At 38.8% G+C, this 21,068-nt stretch overlaps 2 protein-coding genes across 2 annotated transcripts; one reads left to right on the top strand and one right to left on the bottom strand.

The window, feature by feature from the left end:
• Positions 1–2,480: 2,480 nt before the first annotated feature.
• On the bottom strand, positions 2,481–4,424 carry LOC114517082. Its single transcript, XM_028536725.1, has 2 exons — positions 3,494–4,424; positions 2,481–3,215 (listed from the first exon to the last, which is right to left on the bottom strand). Exons 1-2 carry the CDS (start codon positions 4,167–4,169, stop codon positions 2,653–2,655), a joined length of 1,239 nt encoding a protein of 412 aa, XP_028392526.1. The 5' UTR covers positions 4,170–4,424; the 3' UTR covers positions 2,481–2,652.
• An 819-nt stretch (positions 4,425–5,243) lies between these two features.
• LOC114517114 (beta-1,3-galactosyltransferase 1-like) lies at positions 5,244–7,940 on the top strand. Its single transcript, XM_028536763.1, has one exon. It carries the CDS (start codon positions 5,492–5,494, stop codon positions 6,674–6,676), a length of 1,185 nt encoding a protein of 394 aa, XP_028392564.1. The 5' UTR covers positions 5,244–5,491; the 3' UTR covers positions 6,677–7,940.
• The last annotated feature ends 13,128 nt before the right edge of the window (positions 7,941–21,068 follow it).

Below are 21,068 nucleotides of genomic sequence, written 5' to 3'. Positions count from 1 at the left end.
CCCATTTGTTGCCAACAATACGACTTACAGGACCAGGTGGGTTACAAGAACCTCCGTATAAGGGTCTTGAAAGTTTAGCATTCACAAGGTACTCCAATATATTGTACATGCGTAATTGGAACGTGGTTATGTCAGATTGAGCGTGGCTTTCATTATCTGGCGGGTCTTCTGTATATACCAAGGTAGTTTGCCATTAAATTTATGTGGTATGAATCATCGTATAGCGTTGTCAATCGACTCCGAGTTAATGGTAGATAATTTCCCAAATTGCAATGTCAGAAGTAAACGTTGATAGCTATATCACAGCATGGCATAAAATAACATTGAATTAGAACTGCGTCAAGCTCACACAAACTTCTCATTAATTAATATTCGACTGCATAACGAATTTTTAAACACCTTATCTTAGATACGCTATTGACCAAACGTAAAATATCCCGGCACAACTCAAAAATGATGTAAAAATCTTAAAAAAGCTGTCATCATGCAGTTCTGAAAATACTGGTCCGTCTCACTGGCTTATAACACAAACTTGTATCAATACTGTCGTTGAATCTGTAAGGCCCCATTTACACGAGCCCGGACTGATTTTCAACCCGGGTTGGTGCGCCACAGGTGGTTATATTTTTATCGTGTTTACACGGACCCGGGTTGAAGACCATTCTCGCCAACCCGGGTCAGCAATTCCCAACCCGGGTTGGCTAGGGAAATATTTCCGAGTCATAGCCTGGAGCAGAGTGTAAATTGGCGCGAACGGCGAAACTGCGAAGTAAAATGGCGGACAATGACAACACTGGCGATAAACGAAGAAAAGTTATTGTTTCTGCCTGTGCAGTTTTGCTTCTGCTTTTAGCAGCCATACAAATGCACGGTGTGATGCTGTTGTTCATTATCCAACAACAACAGCAGATTGCGGCTGCTCAAAATATGGTAATGTTAGATACAATGAAGAGTATTCGAATGTTGAAAATGTTGAAGAGAAGAATTATTCGAAGAAGGCGACGTCGTTGGATAAATCCTGGCCGAACAGATATTTGGTGGGAAAACTTGTGGAGTGGCAAGTTACTAGAAAACGAATGGCACCTAAATTTGCGGATGAATAGGGAAACGTTTTTGGAGCTAGTGGAAATGATGCGGCCAAACCTTGAAATGAAGACTGGTAATTTTCGTGGAGATGCATTGAGTGTGGAGAAAAAGGTTGCAATGACCTTGTACTATTTAAAAGATCAAGGAATGTACCGGATGACTTGCAACAACTTTGGTGTGTCGCTGCCTTGCTTGTCTAAAACTGTTAAAGCAGTTTGCTCATGCATCAGTGAAGTGGTTGGCCCTCAATACTTAAAGTTGCCCAAAACTGTCGATGAAATGAAACAACTTATTGCACATTTTGAGTCACGATTTGGTTTTCCCCAGACATTTGGCTGTCTGGATGGTACGCATATTCCCATTCGACAACCAACTGAAAACAGTCAGGACTATTTCTGTTATAAAATGAAACACAGTCTGAATGTTCAAGCACTTTGTAACTACAGAGGCATATTTCTTGATGTTGAAATCAAGTGGCCTGGAAGTGTTCACGATGCCCGAGTATATGCGAACTCCAATTTGAACAAGATGTTCACAGGAAAAACCCTCCCAATGGTATACCGATCTGTTCTTCCAGGGACAGATAGAATTCCACCATTAGTTCTTGGAGACCCTGCCTACCCCCTCTTACCCAATGTGATGAAAGAATATGTTGAGGATGCCTATAATGAGAAAGCTATTTTCAACCAAGTGTTGCGGAGTGGCCGGAATCAAATTGAGTGTGCTTTTGGCAGATTGAAGGCAAGATGGCAAATTTTAAATCGCCCTATAAATATAAAATTGGAAGATGTTCCAACACTTGTACATGCTTGTTTTGTATTGCATAATTTTTGTGAACTTAAGGCATGCCCAATCATCGGAGATGTGGAACATCAAATGCAAATGAACATTGTTGATAGCTGTTGTGCACACCACTCCAGGCCTGATCGGTCATATTCCTACAACACTGCAACAGGCACTGCATTTCGTGAAATCATAACTCAGTATTTAAAAGAATATTTATCTTAGGGCCTAATATCAGGTACATGGGTATTGAGTATTATCTATACTTAGCATTGCTAGCCATGACAACTTATAAAGTGATTGCCTGAAAAATTGAAATTGTCATATTTTTAAAAGTTTTTTTTTAGAATTGTTGGTTCAACTTGTTTTTATGGCTAGTCTGGTATAGATCATCTACCATACTATACTTGTCTGGGAAATAGCACATGTAACTTTGTTGTAGGCACAATGAAATTATTGCACTTCTATAGTTAGTCCTTTTTGTAATAAATCTTGGTACCTTGCACATGCACAAAAGACCTTTCATACACTGTCTGGTAAAATATTCAAATTGTAGAATTAGTAACTTGTATTTTAATAAATATTTAAATTCATTCTTAATGTACCTAATTATTACAATTATTCCCTTGTGCCCTCAGTGACTCCCCTCAATGTGATTTAATGAACTAAACTTTCCAAGATTATGCAAACTAATAACATGTGAAGTAATAAAATGTGTGCAAATGAAATAGAATAGAATTGGCTAGCGATATTAGCAGTTAAAAATGTTTCGTATGTTTCCATCTATAATTGTTCATATGTCTTTCCATTTGAACTTGGCAAGTTGTTTTGTCCATACTGAAACCTTTGCTGCATGAAGTTTGCTTCATCATTACTGCCAGCTGGCATTCTAGATGTGTTCGCATGACTTATTTGCTGTTGTCCCATATAAGGCTGCTGCGGCACATGCATTTCCTGTTGATTAGGGAAATTGGGGGGATAAAATTCTTGTGATCCTGGTTGATTGATGGGCGGGTGAGGGTTATTGGGCCTATTTCCAAATGTATGGGCCATTTGCATCACATTTGGGTTCAGAGCCATTGCCAATAGACCAAGGCCATCACTAACATTTTTCCCAAGTGTGTTAAGTGATGCTGACATAGATTTTGCCATTTCCATCAGGGCATTTTGACTTTCTTGCATGTTTGTCATATGCTGCTTCTTTAAGGCAATATCTTCTTTTGTTGCACGGAGAAGAACTTCATCTCTTTTTGCAGCAGAAAGTGGTTTCTCAAGATGCTTTCGTTTATTGTCCACTATTCTTGCTGTTGATGACAGTGGCCTTTTTCTTGGCTCAGGTGCCTGTTCTAAATAAATATGGCATGGGGTTAACAGGAGAAAATCATAAGCTACAAAGTGTACTTATGAAGGGAAAATTTTAGCTCAAGAGCTTCCCCATTGACAAGTTAAATATCTGGCATTTGTTAAAAAATAAGTAAGGTGCACTGGGGCGCATTGCAGCTTAATGGGTGACCCATTAAATCTCTATGCACTCCAGTACACCCTGCTTATTTTTCTTTGACAAATGCCAGACAATTTTACTAGTCACTGGGGAATATTTGACAAATCTCACAATTCTACATACCAAAATCGTTTTCTTCATCGCTTTCACCATCTAGTAGAGTGCCTTCGATAGTGTCTTGTGATGTATCAAGATCTGCCTCAGGTGATGGTGTGTTGGATGCAGTGGAGGGTGATGTGCTACTAGTGCTGGCCCTGTTGGGTGTGGTGCATGTGCTAGTACTTTCAGTGGTGTTGGAGCTTATACCAAACTGAAGTTGCTCCGTTGCAGGGCTTCCTTTCCAAATCTGGGCCAATTCATCATAATATTCCTGAACAACTCTTCCTGACCCAGATCTCGTGCCATTGGTAACGGCGTTATTGTACGCCTTCCGGATTTGCCGAATTTTTTCTTTTATTCGGTTATATCCCTTGGATATTAGGGATTTGGCTTTCGTTACTTCCGCCAGAAACGCAGTTTCTTCTTCCTTCGTTAGCTCTATGTCGCTATCTTGAATGGGAACATCACATGGCCCAAAATATTCTGCGTCAAAAGCTAGCGCCATGTCTTCTCGCAGTCTGGAATACATGGCCACAACATCCGAGTTAAAGTCTACGTTCTTGTAGTCCATCTCGGACTTATATTGTTTCAAACACAATATCAAGTGTTCGACCATTTTGGGCGACCACTGAAACTGAGGCTGTTGGGTTTTTTTTGCGACATTTTTGTCCGTTCGAGCGGCTTTACTTCTGCTTGCCATACTAGCGGAGAGAAGTTACGCGCGCTAAATGCAATATGATATGCGTGTGTGACAGGATATTTGCTTCCAAAGTCCAGCCGCATTTTACACGAGCCCGGGTCAAGCCAACCCGTGTTTACATGAGGAATTCAGCACAATTTTCACACCTTTACACCTAGCCAACCCGGGTCAACCCGGGTCTCGAGAAGGGTTACCCGGGTTGGCGAGGTGTGAAGTCCCAACCCGGCTATCATGTAAACGCAACTAGTAATTTATTCGCAGACGGGTTGACCCGGGTTGGTGAGCCAACCCGGGTTGGCAGCCAACCCGGGCTCGTGTAAAGGGGGCCTAAATAGCTATGCTGGCTATAGATCAAAATCAGCAGGCCATTTATCACATTGCATAGAATAACAACAGGAATAAGTTTTTACTTAAATTTTTTAATTAAGTTGTCTGCTGGTGGTCGATATTGACCTTAGGAGTTCATTCATTCAGGAATGTCCTAGCTACATTATTTCCAGAGTCTTCTGTATACCAAGGTAGTTTGCTAATTAAATTTATGTGGTATTATGAATCATTATATAGTGATATCGACTGCTTAATAATTTAGTTATGCATGGGCATGTTTGCTCATAAACAAATAAATTTGCTCATTGCTCCTTCATTGAGATCATTACATATATGCGCAATGCCCAATACTAGCCTCCTCTGCAGGCATCTCTTACGTATTAAATTATTTTAGGTAATTAGGCATGGGGTAGCTGTGATTTTTTTTTCGCCCCCCGCGACACAGCTAGACCAAGCCAACTATGCATATTTCTAATACATAAGAGATGCCGGCGGAGGAGGCTAGCCCAATACCAATACTGCATGAATATTCTATCCAGGCAAACTCGATCCTGGTGTAAAAAACTCGGAGTTAATTCATATCACTATACGACGATTGACGCCACAAAAAAAATTTATGGCAAACTACCTTAATTGGTATACAAAAGACCGTCAAAGAATTGTTATGCAGTCGAATATTAATTAATCAGAAGTTTGTGTGAGCTTGACGCAGTTCTAATTCAATGTTATTTTATGCCATGCTGTGATAGCTATCCACGTTTACTTCTGACATTGCAATTTGGGAAATTATCTACCATTAACTCGGAGTCGATTGATAACGCTATACGATGATTCATACCACATAAATTTAATGGCAAACTACCTTGGTATACAGAAGACCCGCCAGATAATGAAAGCCACGCTCAATCTGACATAACCACGTTCCAACGCATGTACAATTATATAAAATGATCTTTGTAATTCACATGTTTATATGGTTTGCTTGGTGTTCTTGAATGTCTAGCGTTATGGTGTCTTTGAAGCGACACAAAAAGAAGTTCGTGTTATTGATCGTCTTAATACTTTCGTTTCATTCTATGCTATCGTCTCTTTTCAACGATTTTAAACGCCAATCCACTTCACCAAGACCGCCAAGAGCGACTCAATCTTCCTCTAAGAAGTTAAACACAAGCGAAGTCTCATTAAATGCCGCAAAACCAAAAAAGTCGCCGATTGACATGGTCAACGATTACTATCCTTTTGTGGATTTTAGATTCGTTTATCCTGACATTTCGCCAAAATTTAACGAAACGCGGAACATATTTATGATAATATTAGTCAATTCTGCCGCAAAGGGAGTCAAGTACCGCAAACGTCGCGAAGCTATTCGTGAAACATGGGGAAGTACGGGTAATTGCGAACAACTTAACGCATTGAGAAATGGAAAACTGAAAGACCTAAGATGGTTGTTGCTGTTTGTTCTTGGAAAAGCAGGACCAGGAACACGTGACGATGAATTAAATGAAGCTGAAGCCAGACGGTACAATGATATGTTGATAGGCAATATCACTGACAATTACATTAATAACATTATCAAATTCTACATGGGTCATCTTTGGGCGAACAAATTTGATGTAAAATATACCATGAAAACAGACGATGATGTTTATGTGCGTATACCTCGCGTGTTGGAGTATCTTGTGAATGCTAAACTTCCAAGACCCTTCTACGGAGGTTTTTCTCGGGCACCCAGCCCTGTAAGTCGTAGAGTTGGTGTAAAATCGGCCATTAGTTACAAGTACTATGAAGAAGCACTATTCCCAACGTTTCATCTCGGGGCATTTTTTATCTTATCCACTGATCTTCTAAACAAATTGTTTAACTATGTCTATATACGAAAACCATTCCACACAGATGATGCGTACGTTGGGGTTGCCATGCGAGATTTTGGAGTAAAGCCAACAAACATTACTTCGTTTCATTTAATACACAGTATGCGAAGGTATATGGGATCTTTCAAAGACTGTGAGATCTTCAATTGGAATGCCTTCGGGCATTCTTTGGATCCACGATCAATTAAAGCACTTCATATTCGCGTGCAGTCTCTTGTGTGTAAGAATACCACTTTGGATATTGAGGATCATCGTTGCAGAAAATCCGCAACCAAAACAACGACATCAACAAGAGGTCGGTTTCGATAATTTCTTTGTTCGTCGAGAAACGAGACGGGTTCGCAATTGAATTGTGATATTGAAATATGAATGAGTACACCCTAAATCTAAAGCACAAATTCTTTCTTTCTTTTTTAAATGTTTTGCTTTTTCGTGTATATTACATAATTCTTTAATTTAGAAACATGCATGATTTCATGGAGATAATCTAATTGTCGCGGGGTTTTTTTCGGGGGTCGCGGTTTTTTTTTGCGGGTCGCGGGTTTTTTTCGCGGATCGTGGGTATAATTCGCGGGTCGCGGGTTTTTTTGGCTAGTGGCAGATTCCCGTGCATGTGATTTTTTGTGCACATGATTTAAAAACAATTTGGAACAATCCCAAATTCAAGTACGACGTGTGCCTTAGGGGATCAGTATGTTACACTCCTGTAACAAAAGCACTGATGCCAATGGTTCTACAACGGTCATGCTTTTCGATTTTCGGAAAGCATTGGATATGATGACGATCATTGGTAACAATGATATCCCCCCGCCTACCTTATATTGGATTCTAGATTTTATAACTCATCGTAGGCTAAGAGTTAAACTGACCAATGATTGTGTTTCCGAATGGAAAACGATCCTGGCTGGAGTACCGCAAGGAACTAAGCTTGAGCCATGGTTGTTTTTGGTCATGATAAATGGTCTTAATGTGACCGGTAATGATGATTTTTGGAAATATGTAGACGATTCTGCGATGTCTGAAGTTGTAGATCTGCAAATCTGCAAATAACGTTATGCAACTGAAAGAATCTAACTTTGTTTCCCCACAAAAAATGGAATTTGACCATGTTATTAATAACGATAAAAAATTGAAGTTGTATCGCAGGTAAAACTACGGGGTCTCACCATCACAAATGACCTCAAATGGAACTCACACACTAAGTACATCTGTAAAAAGGTTTCACCTCGTTTATACTTTTTACGTCAATTGAAACCTGCTAAAGTCCAACAGAAAGACCTTCTTCTGTTCTACACCACATGCATGTATCCGGCCTGTTACTGAATACGTACGCGTGTGCATGAGGTGTTGCACGATTCTCTCTCAAAATACCTCTCTGACGAACTAGAAAGACTCCAAAAACGAGCCTGTAGAATTATTCTGCCAGAACACCGATATGTTGACGCTTTGAAACTTGAAAGAGTTAGGTATAATGAATGCTTTAGAGTTTGGTATAGCCAAATATTGTTTTCATATTTTACTTGTTACGTTAATTTTCATTAATTGTATACAGTAGGATGCTATAAATGCAAAAACGCATAACGCTTTTTGTCCGCATGTTTGTCTTTACGATATTAATAATCTTTTACGTTATTGATGCACGCTGCGTTTGAATTTATAATTAATTGATTTTTTGTTAATGATTCAAATGATTTTTTTTCCATTTCGAATGAGAATTGAGAAAGGTTTGGTATACCAGTCCTATTATTAAAAGTCCTATTACATGGAGTAGGACTTTTGAAACTTCTCCAAGTGAAATCTTTATGCATGTTCGCATGCATATATTCGTGTAATCATTGTAATCATTGTAATCAATGACTGTGTAATCATTTAAATGTCTACAAATGAGTAGGCTAATAATATCCACGATTGTGTTGAAGCAGACGTTCTTTTAACTTGTTTCGTAAATTTCGGGGCATAAAGATGTTTTCTTGATTGCATGCACACGGTGATGGTTTAAACATCATTAATTTGTCATTTGTGTTGCCACCGAGTGAAGCACTTCCATGTAAATTTCTATGGTTTTGTTACCTCACGCAGGATTAGGACGCAATTTACTCCCAAATGGAACGAAAATTATGTTTTGGATAAATTAAAGACTCGCTTTAGGCAGCTGGGGATGAATTGCAGCGAATTAGGGCCTATTTAAATGGAACGAGTTACCCCGGCTAGGCGAGGTGAAAACTGCATATAATGAAAGACTTATCAGGTTAAGCCTTTTATGTGATGCGCTTTTTACTTCACCTAGCCGGAATAACTCGCTTCGTGTAGCAGGCCTTAGAATATTCAAGATGAGCCGATTCGTTTATTCACCGTATTCACAATATTATGGCTTATAAAAATGTCAAAATGGTTGAAAACGTAATCTGCATTTTGACATAAGGATAAGTTTATAATTACATATATAGGCCTTTATATCAGGCAGCGAGCATTATAGATCTCTCATACCGAGGCAATTTTATATGTGGCAATCAACATAATGCCGTACATGTTGACGACCACGTTTGTCGGCTCTTTCTTCCGCTTGCGACGATCGCTAACACATTTGCAGGTGCACCAGCGCGGAGCCGCCTGCTACGAGGCTATACTGCAGTTTTCTGTGCAGTTACCACTACTGGAAGAGCAACCCCCGCCCCATTGGCTGTCGTCGTCGCATGGGTAGTCACTGCAGTTCTTAGCGCAGGCATAATACTTGCCACAGCATATGGACTCACACACATCCAAAACATTTTGGCTTCGCGGTCGGTGTATTGCAATTCATCGTACAGTTAAGCCCGCCGCACACGAGATTTATCAGCTGAGCTAACAACCTCGCGAGGCAGTTAGCTCAGCTCGAAAACCATCCGCACACGTGAGAAACTTGCCTCTCAAGGTGAATTCCTCATGCACGAAAAACTATCCGCACACAAGAGTAACTTGCTGATCTCACAGCCACGCGTGGTCTTTAGCTAAGTTAATAGTTCACGTGTGCGGCGGGCTTTACGACAATCGGAACAGCAACCACGGCCACACTGGCTGTTGTCGTCGCATGGGTACCCACTGAAGTTCTTGGCGCAAGCATATTAATACTTGCCACAGCATACCAAATCACACCCAAACATCTTAGCTTGGCGGTCGGTGTACTGCAACTCTTCCGTGCAGTTACCCATACTGGAACAGCATGCAAGTGATGCAACCCCCGGCGCACTGGCTGTCGTCGTCGCATGAAAAGCGCTGCAATTCCAAGCGCAGTAAAAATATACTTGCCGCAGCAGTTTAACCCTTCTTCACGAATGGCACACCCTGAACTGGATGAAGGGTTGGTGAAATTAAGACGGTAAGCGACCCCTACCGACGCTTCAACATAAAATGGAGCAAAAGCTACAACACAAAGGAGTGTTCGTTTTAAATGACTGTTTCTCACGATTATAGAAGGCATATGCAAACTATTTCATTTACGGTTGGAATCTAATTCCAAAGCGCAGCTGGAATCAAACTCGTAAGGTGAATTGCAAAAGCAAATGGTTTGACATATTTGATATAAGAGGTGGGCGGGCATATCTTCGTGGCATTTAATATAATCTTTGTGTACGGAGACGGACTTACTTAATCATTTTTATGTTGAGATTTTTGGCGGCAACTACCGAACTTTTGTGATTAGTACACTCCATGGACGTTTCTTATAATATTATACGCTTACATTCTGGAGATTCTTCAGTAATTTACATCTCTCATCAAAGACAAAGTAGAATTGCATCGCAAGTTGCAAGAAAACAATTCCAAAGCGCAGCTGGAATTAAACTCGTAAGGTCAAAAGCAAACCGTTAATTAATAAATATTCCGACAGGACAGCATATTTCAAGTGATATTACTTCAAGTGATAATAGCGATCCAATATATAAACAAAGCGTTTGTTTATACACTATCGATGTAACCCACATTTGGCTATCTGTAAAACAAGGAACGGGGAATCGGGGAAAGGAATGAGGAAAGGAACGGGGAACGGTAAAACAAGGAATGGGAAAAGCCGGAATCTGTAAAACAAGGAATGAGAAAAGCCGGAATCTGTAAAACCAGGAATGGGAAAGGCCGGAATCTGTAAAACCAGGAATGGGAAAAGCCGGAATCTGTAAAACCAGGAATGAGAAAAGCCGGAATCTGTAAAACAAGGAATGAGAAAAGCCGGAATCTGTAAAACCAGGAATGGGAAAAGCCGGAATCTGTAAAACAAGGAATGAGAAAAGCCGGAATCTGTAAAACCAGGAATGAGAAAAGCCTGAATCTGTAAAACAAGGAATGAGAAAAGCCGGAATCTGTAAAACCAGGAATGGGAAAAGCCGGAATCTGTAAAACCAGGAATGAGAAAAGCCGTAATCTGTAAAACCAGGAATGAGAAAAGTTTGTAACTAAATTAGTTACAATTTCCGCGCGTAATACAAAATATGCTAATTTGACATGGCTATGTTTTCCGTATTTTACCAAATTTCGCAGCCAAACTTAGCATTTCCACTAATTCAAGTACGCTTAATTCTTTTATCTGTTATATGGAACATAAACTGCATTCTTTTGTGGGGGAAGGAATATATAATACATATATAATTATACAAACGATGAAACGATCACAAGCACTGACAAGGTTAGTTTGTAAACAGTTAAATTTGTTGATTTGGTCTTATTCATAAACCTACAAAGTGGTCAGTGGAGCTTTGCGCGTTGCTATCTACCGTTTAATATCTACATTGCTATTGAAATTGAATGTTTGGTTGGAAATGAAAACTTTTTGGATGCAAATTTGAATTTCCAAATTTTCATATGAATTGCATACTGCAATGATATAATTAAAATATGCAAGAACAACTTCATTATAAATACGCAATATATTTCATATTTTCTATATTCAGTTCATTGTATTTACAGCTACCTAATATATCAGTATAAATCTATGCGAACAACAATTTTGCTCCATTTGATACATACATATTAAGCTTATTTTGCAATATATATTTGTCATAGTTCATGGTAACAGCTTTTCATTATTGAATCAGATTACCCCTGAACAATGCACTACACTTTTGTTGTCCCAAATATAATATAATTTTGCTTGTAAGTAAAATTGTATAGAAAATGAAAATATTTTAGTGCATAATTTGTACCTTAATTAATTAACTCAGATTATAATTAAACAGTTACCATTCTCACCCAAGGTTTTAATGACTGGAGGCTGATTAAAAATATACAATAATAATCTGTAAGTAACTAACAGTTGCAATTAATTAAAATCTTGGCTCTTTGAGAACAACTTTGTGTTGGGATGGAATTTTGGAATATATCCTATTGTTGTTTACATACTGTACAGTAGATTTATATTAAGTAGCAGCAGATACAATATACTGGTAATATTCCAAAATTTAACAACATATCTTAATTCTTTTATCAGTTATATGGAACATAAACTGAATTATTTTGTGGAGGAAGGATTGAAGGAATATATAATACATATATAATTATGCAAACAACAATTAATTTTGCTAACACTTAATACATTATTTTGCACTATATAGTCATAGTTCATAGTAAAAGCTTTTCATATTGAATCATGCTAGGCTAGAAAACCACAGCTAGGTTTAATTTCCCTACACAATTTCTAAAGCATTCTTATTTGAATAAATTATTTGTAAAAGTAAATGCTGGTTGGAAATTATACTTTTCTAAACAAGACCTAGGGTATATTCCAAAATTCCATCCCAACACAAAGTTGTTCTCAAAGAGCCAAGATTTTAATTAATTGCAACTGTTAGTTACTTACAGATTATTATTGTATATTTTTAATCAGCCTCCATTCATTAAAACCTTGGGTGAGAATGGTAACTGTTTAATTATAATCTGAGTTAATTAAGGTACAAATTATACACTAAAATATTTTCATTTTCTATACAATTTTACTTACAAGCAAAATTATATTATATTTGGTAATTTGGGACAACAAAAGTGTAGTGCATTGTTCAGGGGTAATCTGATTCAATAATGAAAAGCTGTTACCATGAACTATGACAAATATATATTGCAAAATAAGCTTAATATGTATGTATCAAATGGAGCAAAATTGTTAGATTTATACTGATATATTAGGTAGCTGTAAATACAATGAACTGAATATAGAAAATTTAAAATATATTGCGTATTTATAATGAAGTTGTTCTTGCATATTTTAATTATATCATTGCAGTATGCAATTCATATGAAAATTTGGAAATTCAAATTTGCATCCAAAAAGTTTTCATTTCCAACCAAACATTCAATTTCAATAGCAATGTAGATATTAAACGGTAGATAGCAACGCGCAAAGCTCCACTGACCACTTTGTAGGTTTATGAATAAGACCAAATCAACAAATTTAACTGTTTACAAACTAACCTTGTCAGTGCTTGTGATCGTTTCATCGTTTGTATAATTATATATGTATTATATATTCCTTCCCCCACAAAAGAATGCAGTTTATGTTCCATATAACAGATAAAAGAATTAAGCGTACTTGAATTAGTGGAAATGCTAAGTTTGGCTGCGAAATTTGGTAAAATACGGAAAATATAGCCATGTCAAATTAGCATATTTTGTATTACGCGCGGAAATTGTAACTAATTTAGGGCTGTTTTCCACTGTCGCGTTTTTCATACGCACGTACACGCACGTAAAAGTCTAAATGCTTATATAAGTTATCTTTAAAAAAACGAAATGAATAAATCGAAAGAACTTAGTTTTCCGCGTAGCTTCGTATGCATTTGCTGACCTAGATGTTGAATAATAAAAATTTAAAAGCACTTAAACTTTTACGTGCGTGTACGTACGTGCTAAAAACGCGACAGTGGAAAGCAGCCTTAAGTTACAAACTTTTCCCATTCCTGGTTTTACAGATTCCGGCTTTTCTCATTCCTTGTTTTACAGATTCCGGCTTTTCCCATTCCTGGTTTTACAGATTCCGGCTTTTCTCATTCCTGGTTTTACAGATTCCGGCTTTTCTCATTCCTTGTTTTACAGATTCCGGCTTTTCTCATTCCTTGTTTTACCGTTCCCCGTTCCTTTCCTCATTCCTTTCCCCGATTCCCCGTTCCTTGTTTTACAGATAGCCACCCACATTTACTTTTAAACTTTGCATGTGTGGCGGCATTATACAATCTTTGTCACGGAGTTACTCAGGCTATGTACACACGACACGAACGTCGTTTTCGAGCGTTTTCAAAATCGTTTTTGTCTATTTTAATCCTGAAACGCCCTGTCTACACAATCCATGAGGTAAATATCCCTAATATCTTAAAGTAACTTCAACTCTTATTGACTGTAAATTGACAATGTCTGAAACCGTTTTCAGACATTGCACATAGCACATGTTGATATAATGCAAACGTGTTTAACTACAGTTTATTTTACTTCACCAGACTGCATAAGCTCCTTTGAAATTGGGCGTTGAGATGCGTTTCGTGAGACCTCCCACTAAAAAAACTAATTGACTACACCGGCTACCCTAAGTAAAAGATGTGGAGCGGTTTTGAAATGGGCTGTTCTGTGTTTCTCCTGCTTTCATGTTCATTTTTATTACTAAGAACATTTACGACACAAAATTTGCATACCTGGGCTGGCTACGCCGCTGTGAACGACGCGACCATAACGCCTATAAGGCGTCTTGTTTTAAAACTCACTGCCGTCAGATCGGATGACATTTCGAAGTGGTTTGCTGATTATAACTTGCGATTCCTGTTCGAATACTTGACCGATTTTAACAAAAATAGGCGCACTTTAAAGAAGAAATTGTCCTCAGTAGATACATGTTTTTTTTATATCAATATGTTGTCAATTCGCTAAGATATTCACTTTAAAGTGCATGTGCTTTTTATATTATTCAATATTGCACATCAAAGCGGCCTAATCCTTAAAATATTGCCCAAAATGCAAACGAACACCGGTTGCAGTGGTTTAGTTCACATATTCAGGATTATTTTGATATCTTTAGCGTCAAAATTGAGCCTTTAGAAGATTTTTGCCGTTTTTTTATATAAACATACATTGATGATATGAATTTCGCGTCACCGGCGATAATATTTCACAATAATAAAAATATCGAGAAAAAATTCGGGCAAAAAAAGCCGAAAATCTGCCCCCTAGGTCCAATTTTACGTCAGAAATCGATTTCCGGGGTCAAATTTACCCTAGGGGGAAGGCATTAGGGAGTTTTGTCACATTTTCCAACCGCATGACAACATTCCGAGCATGCGGTAAGAATGCGCTTAGCAACAATTATCGCTTAGAACTTATAAAAAATAATAAAATGCTATTTTCTCCGCTTCTTTTGCACATCCTACCCTAACAATTACTCAGAACTATAACAGAATGATAGTATGTGAAATTCAGACATTTTAAAGAACACAGAGCACAAAAAAAAGCGAGAAAATACTGAATTTCTAAAGTAATATGGTTGCTATGGGGAGTAATTTGAGATAACAAAGCAACATATTATTTGATTCATGTTTTGACTTATAATACAAATGCAGTTTATTACTATATGCAGGTTTTAAAATACTATTTAAATCGTCTTTTCAAGCTCTATCGTTTGGTGGTATTCCAGGGTCTTTAGTCCAAATACTTGCTGAGATATTTAATGTTTTGCTTTTCCCGACAATATTGTCCGGTTGAATATCCACTTGTCGACAGTGAGTTAATATTATTTTCCTCTCGGGTCGACCCCCAGCGTCGCTAGCTGCAGGCCATATCACCCTAATCGTGGACCTGCGCACAGGTAAGTTGCTAGGCTACGGTACCAAGACTCTATCATCAGCTCTATTATTATATCACGTGTTGTGTTCACTTTGGGCATAATTCGTTTCACCTTCGAAGCAGTAAAGTAGAATCAATAAAGCGATCAAAATGCTAGCAAGTGCTATCTTTATCTTTACGCTCATTACACATACAACTGCACACACCGAGCAGAGTGAACCTGCATTAAAGCATGTCAAGCAGTTTCGAAATGGGCTGTTCTGTGTTTTTCCTGCTTTCAACATGCAACCTATAGTTCGGTATATTGTTCATTTTTATTATTAAGAACATTTACGACACAAAATTTGCATAGCTGGGCTGGCTACGCCGCTGTGAACGACGCGACCATAACGCCTAGTAGGCGTCTTGTTACTGCGTCGCGCACTGCGCGAACGCAGTCTTAAATTGCCGTCGGTGTTTTTTTTGTTTTTTTTTTGTTTTTTACGTTTTCGACCCGGTCTACCTGGCCGCGCAGGCCAACTAAGATACTCGTATTTTGAACTCGTTTGATTTCGTATCGAAATATTTTCGTGCTAAACACACTTCAAATAGTAATCTAAGCCTAGTAACCCCCACAAAAGAAATATTTTACTGAAACAAAAAAATCGAAAAAGTTTGTTGTCGCCGGGATTCGAACTCGGGTCGTGCGAACTAAAAGCAGGAAACTGCATGCACGATACACGTCATATAAAATAACACGTACACGAGTCGCTGTGCATGGCCGATAGCGCAGGAAATCTAGACGTTTGTCGTTCGAGAAAATACGTACAGGTAATCATAATGCTGGATTCTTGACTTGTCTTGTTTAATATGCTCACCCTGCATACACCAGCACACACTGATCATAGTAAACCTACACTAAAACGGGTTTACAGACAACGATCACATCAGATCACATGAATCAAGAAAGCCTTTTATGCCATGAAAGCCTTGTATTCTATGAAAGCCTTGTATGCCATTCTATGCCATTTTTCAATCAAACCGCACTTTCCTTTCAAGGGTAAAAACGGCCAGACCAATCCTATTGAATTTCAGTACAAACTGATTCCCAGAGTACATGATTCCAAACTCAGCCATATTCACGTATATCTACATTAGCTACATATGCCTAGCACCAATAATGCAGTTTTACCCCTATATTCTGTACGAAGTGCTCTATTTACTAGAAAACCTTAGAAAGAAACATTTTTCTAAAGGAATAAATATTGACAGGAAATGGGGCACAGTTGCATGCAACGATTGGCGCGACGCAGTAACCGCCAGAATAGGCGTCTTGTTTTATATAAATTGAATACAAGCAAAAAGATGGCGACTGAAATAAATGGCGATGACTTTCGTGGACCGCACTGAAGTTGAATCAAAACCCGAAAAATTTAGTTGTGACTTGTTTTCCCACGAAGAGGGCTTTTGAGGGGTTATATGAATTATGAGGCGATCTTGCATTACTGCATGTTGACCTCATATTTTGCTCTGGTTGCACGGTTCAGACTTTGTGTTAGAACATCGCTGTAATCATGCAGTAATACACGAGAGCAAAAATGGCATGCAAATATGCATCGAATTTAACTCGATGAATTCGACTACGTTTAAAAAAGGTGCATGAGATAATATGTACTGGTATGTACAGACACCTGATCTCTGATCTCTACATTGTAGCTGAATGCAATCTCAATTATTTCCCAAGCTAAACTGACGTGTAAGAACGCTGGCGCAAGAAGCAACGTCCAAGTTCTGTGGGCTTATTATGCGTGTGCTGTACTCGAACACTTTTATGGAAAATTGTAATTTGCAGCTGTGTCGATCCCATCACAACATATTTACAGACTTGTATACACATAAACTAATGGTGCAGCCATATAATATTGATAAACTGACAAAGTATGGTGTATGATTTACTGCTACTATTCACAATTAGGTGAAAGTACAACCCGTGCAACGTGTCCAATAAATACCTATTCTAATTTATGCTAAGGCGAAATTGGTCCACTCCCAGTCTCCAGCAAAACTGTGTCTAACCATGCACTTGGATCTAAAACATTAACACATATTACCGGTTCCCTCGTCCGGTTTGGTAGCCATAGTTAACCCCAGAATTGCCTTGTTGTGGTTGGTTAAGATTCGGATTTCCCTGCATGGGCATGCCGTGCATGTTGACGATCACGTTCGTCGGCTCTTTCTTCCGTTTGCGACGATCGCTAACACATTTGCAGGTGCAGGTAAGTGATAGCGAGAGCACCAGCGCGGAGCCGCCAGCTACGAGGCCAACCTGAATTGGTGTTAACTCGAACGGCTTACTGCAACTTTCCGTGCAGTTACCACTACTGGAGCAGCAACCCCCGCCACATTGGCTGTCTTCGTCGCATGGGTATCCACTGCAGTTCTTGGCGCAGGCATAATACTTGCCACAGCATCTGAAGTCACACCCAAAACACCTTGGCTTCGGCGAGGGCTTCGTGGTCGGTTCGCTGCATCTTTCCGTGCAGTTACCATTATCGGAACAGCAACCACCGCCACACTGGCTGCTGTTGTTACATAGAGCGCCAATGCAGTTTGTAGCGCAGAGATTAAACTTGCCACAACATTTTATTTCGCAATCGTCACATAACCCATCACACTCAGGACACCTCAACCTTGCATTTGGAAAAACGTTTATCGAAGAGTTGGTTAGTGATATCGGAGTTTGAGTTGATATTGTGGAATTTGCCGAGGCTGTAACCTTTAAAGCAACAAATATTACAGCGCAAACGAGCGTTATCTTTAACATGACTGCTTTCCACGAGTACAAAAGGCATACAAACTATTTTACTTATTAGTTATGTTTGGGCCGGTGCTCATTCTAAGACGCAGCTGGAATCGAACTCGGAGGTTAATGGTTCGGTATAATCGACATTGATAAATCGACATGTTTTCGTCCTTTTGTTGATCTCCGCATGAACGACATGCATGAAATTGTTTGATATATACACACGGTGTTATACACATGCAGTGTATTATATCTCGATAGCGACTTTTAGAGTAAACGCGTTTAATTATTGCTTATTTAACATGATCAGACTCTATTGGCTCTATTAATTTGGAGGTAGAGCTTACGCACGCCTTTCTAAAGACGTATCTCGGGAAAAACTGATTGACATGTGTACTTGTGGCAGTCAGTGCTTGATCCACATGTGGTAACGTTAGCTTTCAGTACCTAGATTTTTGCCGATACGGGATTGTTACAAATTGAATATAAGCCAGGGGTGCATGGTTGCAATGAAATGGTGATTATATACGCGTCGCTTTGACCATTTTCCATGCAGCGACGAAACCCATAAAAATATTTTAGAGATTTGTTTTCGCGGATTTGTGAACAGTATATGCACGAATTGACGAGTCCTACATTACTGTTGACCCCATATTTTACATATATGTAAAAGGAGGCATGCAGGTTTTCGCCGAAATCAATGAAAATATGTTCAATCATAGGGTAACAAAAATTTTACCAGCTTCCAGGAGATATACTATACACATGCCGAAATATGAACTATTGAACTATTAAATAATGTTTCCTGTATATTTTTGAAGTGTTTATATAAACATGCAGTATTTTCAAAGTTATGTGGATATGTTTGATATATGCATATACAGTTATATATTAAAGACTCGGTAGGGACCAACGCAAAGCTTGCCGTATTCAGTGTCGCTATCAATTCTATCTTCATAGGGAACCCATTTTTTCTATGGCGAAGAATTTTCTACAGTGCAATAGTCGTTCACTTATATATTGCATCATTGAACTCACAGCTTGCAACACCTGAACTTGAACTTCATTAGACTTCACAATAGAATTAAAATATGAAGAAAGTACACGTTGTACAAAACCAAAATATACCTATACAAATTCCGCGTGTATATGCATGATAACAGTTTGCCACGAGTGCATAAATTAAGATAATTTTTATTGAATTATCGAAAAATGTTAAAAATTTGTTACTGACTTGGAGTAGCTCATTTATAAAGGGAGTTCTACAATGCTGCATCGTTACGTTCCAACTAAAGCTATTATATTAAAACAGCATGCAAGGTGTCGTTCATCCCTATCAAATAATGTATAATTTTCCCCGTCCAAATCCTAGTTAGTATAACGTTAATATTCAAAAACTTTCCCGGCCGGTGTTTTACATAATTATAGTGGTGAATGCCCTTTTGCTGCACAGAAGGATATCGCACAACAATGAGGTTTTTATTGAATTTATTAAAATCTTGTACATGCAAGTGCGATAAATGGTATATACATAATTTCAAGTCTTAATTATACAGTCGTGAAGTGAACGTTCTCTAGGATGAATAGCGATTTCATAAGAAATTAAGGACTATGTATGATTTATACCACTGGATTTTAACAATAATATAAAGGACGATGCAACGAATCAATCATTGTCAGTATTTCGTATACAAACGTTATACCGTGCCATTCTTAAACAAAATTCATTATCGCTTGCCTCGTCCCGTTCGGCCCATATTCGTTTGGTAGCCCTGGTTTGGTTGATACCCCTGGTTGGTTTGGAAGCCTTCGTTGGGCTGGTAGCCTTGGTTTGCTTGGAAACCTTGGTTGGACTGATAGCCCTGGTTGGTTTGGAAGCTTTGGTTGGGTTGATAGCTCTGGTTGGCTTGGAACCCTTGGTTCGGCTGATAGCCCTGGTTAGGCTGATAGCCTTGTCCCTGGTTAGGCTGATAGCCTTGTCCCTGGTTAGGCTGATGATAGCCTTGTCCCTGGTTAGCTTGATAGCCTTGCTTAGCTTGGTAGCCCTGCTTGTTTTTGTAGCCCTGCTTGGTGTTGATGTTGGCAGAAGCCGGTGGCGAAGTGGATACATGAGGGGTTTTCATTTCGTGTTGTTGGTTTTGATGAAGATCATTGCTAGGCATTGCGACGTTAACAACCACATTATCTTCATCCTTTTTCTTCTTCTTGCGACAACAGCGACGGCGAATGCACGAAACGAGACAGCTAATGAGGGTCGTGAAGACGAACACAGATCCACCAGTTATAAGGCCAATAGACATCTTTGACAAATCGGTGGGACAAGGTTCGGAGCAAAAACCGACAACACAACAGCCGTCGCCACATTCGCTGTCCTCATCGCACGAGTAGCCGGTACAGCTGGACAAACAGGCTTGAGACTTTCCACAGCATTGACTATTACAATTTTTACACGCTGACTGCACTGAGGCCACGAGAGCAGCAAGAATTACAAACCAGACTGTTGTTGACGTGGTCATGGTTGTTTCAGGCGAGTTGAATACAACAGTGATCTACGGGTGGATTTAAATGCACTCCACTATTGTATACTCTCAATTCCCGTGTGGTGAGTACCGCCCATAGACAGTTGGGCAGGAATGCAGACAAAAAGGCTGTTTCTAATTTACTCGTTTTGCCCGCGCGATGCAAAGCGGGCTTAAAAAACCCATTCCGGCGGGTGTGACGGGCTACTGAAATAAACTTCAAGCCTGCGGGTAAAGCGACTACAAATAAACATGCATTAAAGACATAGATTGCTGAATTTTATTGCGAAAAAAAGGAAAAAATGTTAAAAGGCAATGGCAATCCAACGTCAAGGCGACGCGACTCGCCAATTCAATAATCTAATCGTTAGATAATATATATAGATATGATAAGATATGATAAATTAACTTATTTATCTGCACGATGGCCTTACACATAGTTGTTAATTGAATGCAATCAGTTAGTTTATCAGATAGGACGTGTGATATTAACAAACTGTTTAACACACACCTCAAGATACCGTATAACCTAGAATAGTCGATGAAATGTGTTAGAAAACTGATAAAGCGAAGCCAAATGAACTTTGTCAATGAAATAGAAATATTATCTCAAAGC

This window comes from Dendronephthya gigantea, unplaced genomic scaffold, assembly GCF_004324835.1.
Source record: "Dendronephthya gigantea isolate DGI-Jeju-01 unplaced genomic scaffold, DenGig_1.0 000007F, whole genome shotgun sequence".
Classification (NCBI taxonomy): domain Eukaryota; kingdom Metazoa; phylum Cnidaria; class Anthozoa; order Malacalcyonacea; family Nephtheidae; genus Dendronephthya; species Dendronephthya gigantea.
Note: the sequence above shows the minus strand (reverse complement) of the source record. Positions and strands in the feature narration are given on the sequence as shown.

What these genes read in the sequence shown, in the direction of transcription:
- LOC114517114 (XM_028536763.1), top strand. Translation starts at nt 5,492, where the DNA reads ATGTCTAGCGTTATGGTGTCTTTGAAGCGACACAAAAAGAAGTTCGTG.
- LOC114517082 (XM_028536725.1), bottom strand. Translation starts at nt 4,169, where the DNA reads ATGGCAAGCAGAAGTAAAGCCGCTCGAACGGACAAAAATGTCGCAAAA. An exon ending in CGATGAAGAAAACGATTTTG is followed by an intron (nt 3,216 to 3,493) that starts GTATGTAGAATT and finishes ATATTTATTTAG; the next exon opens with AACAGGCACCTGAGCCAAGA.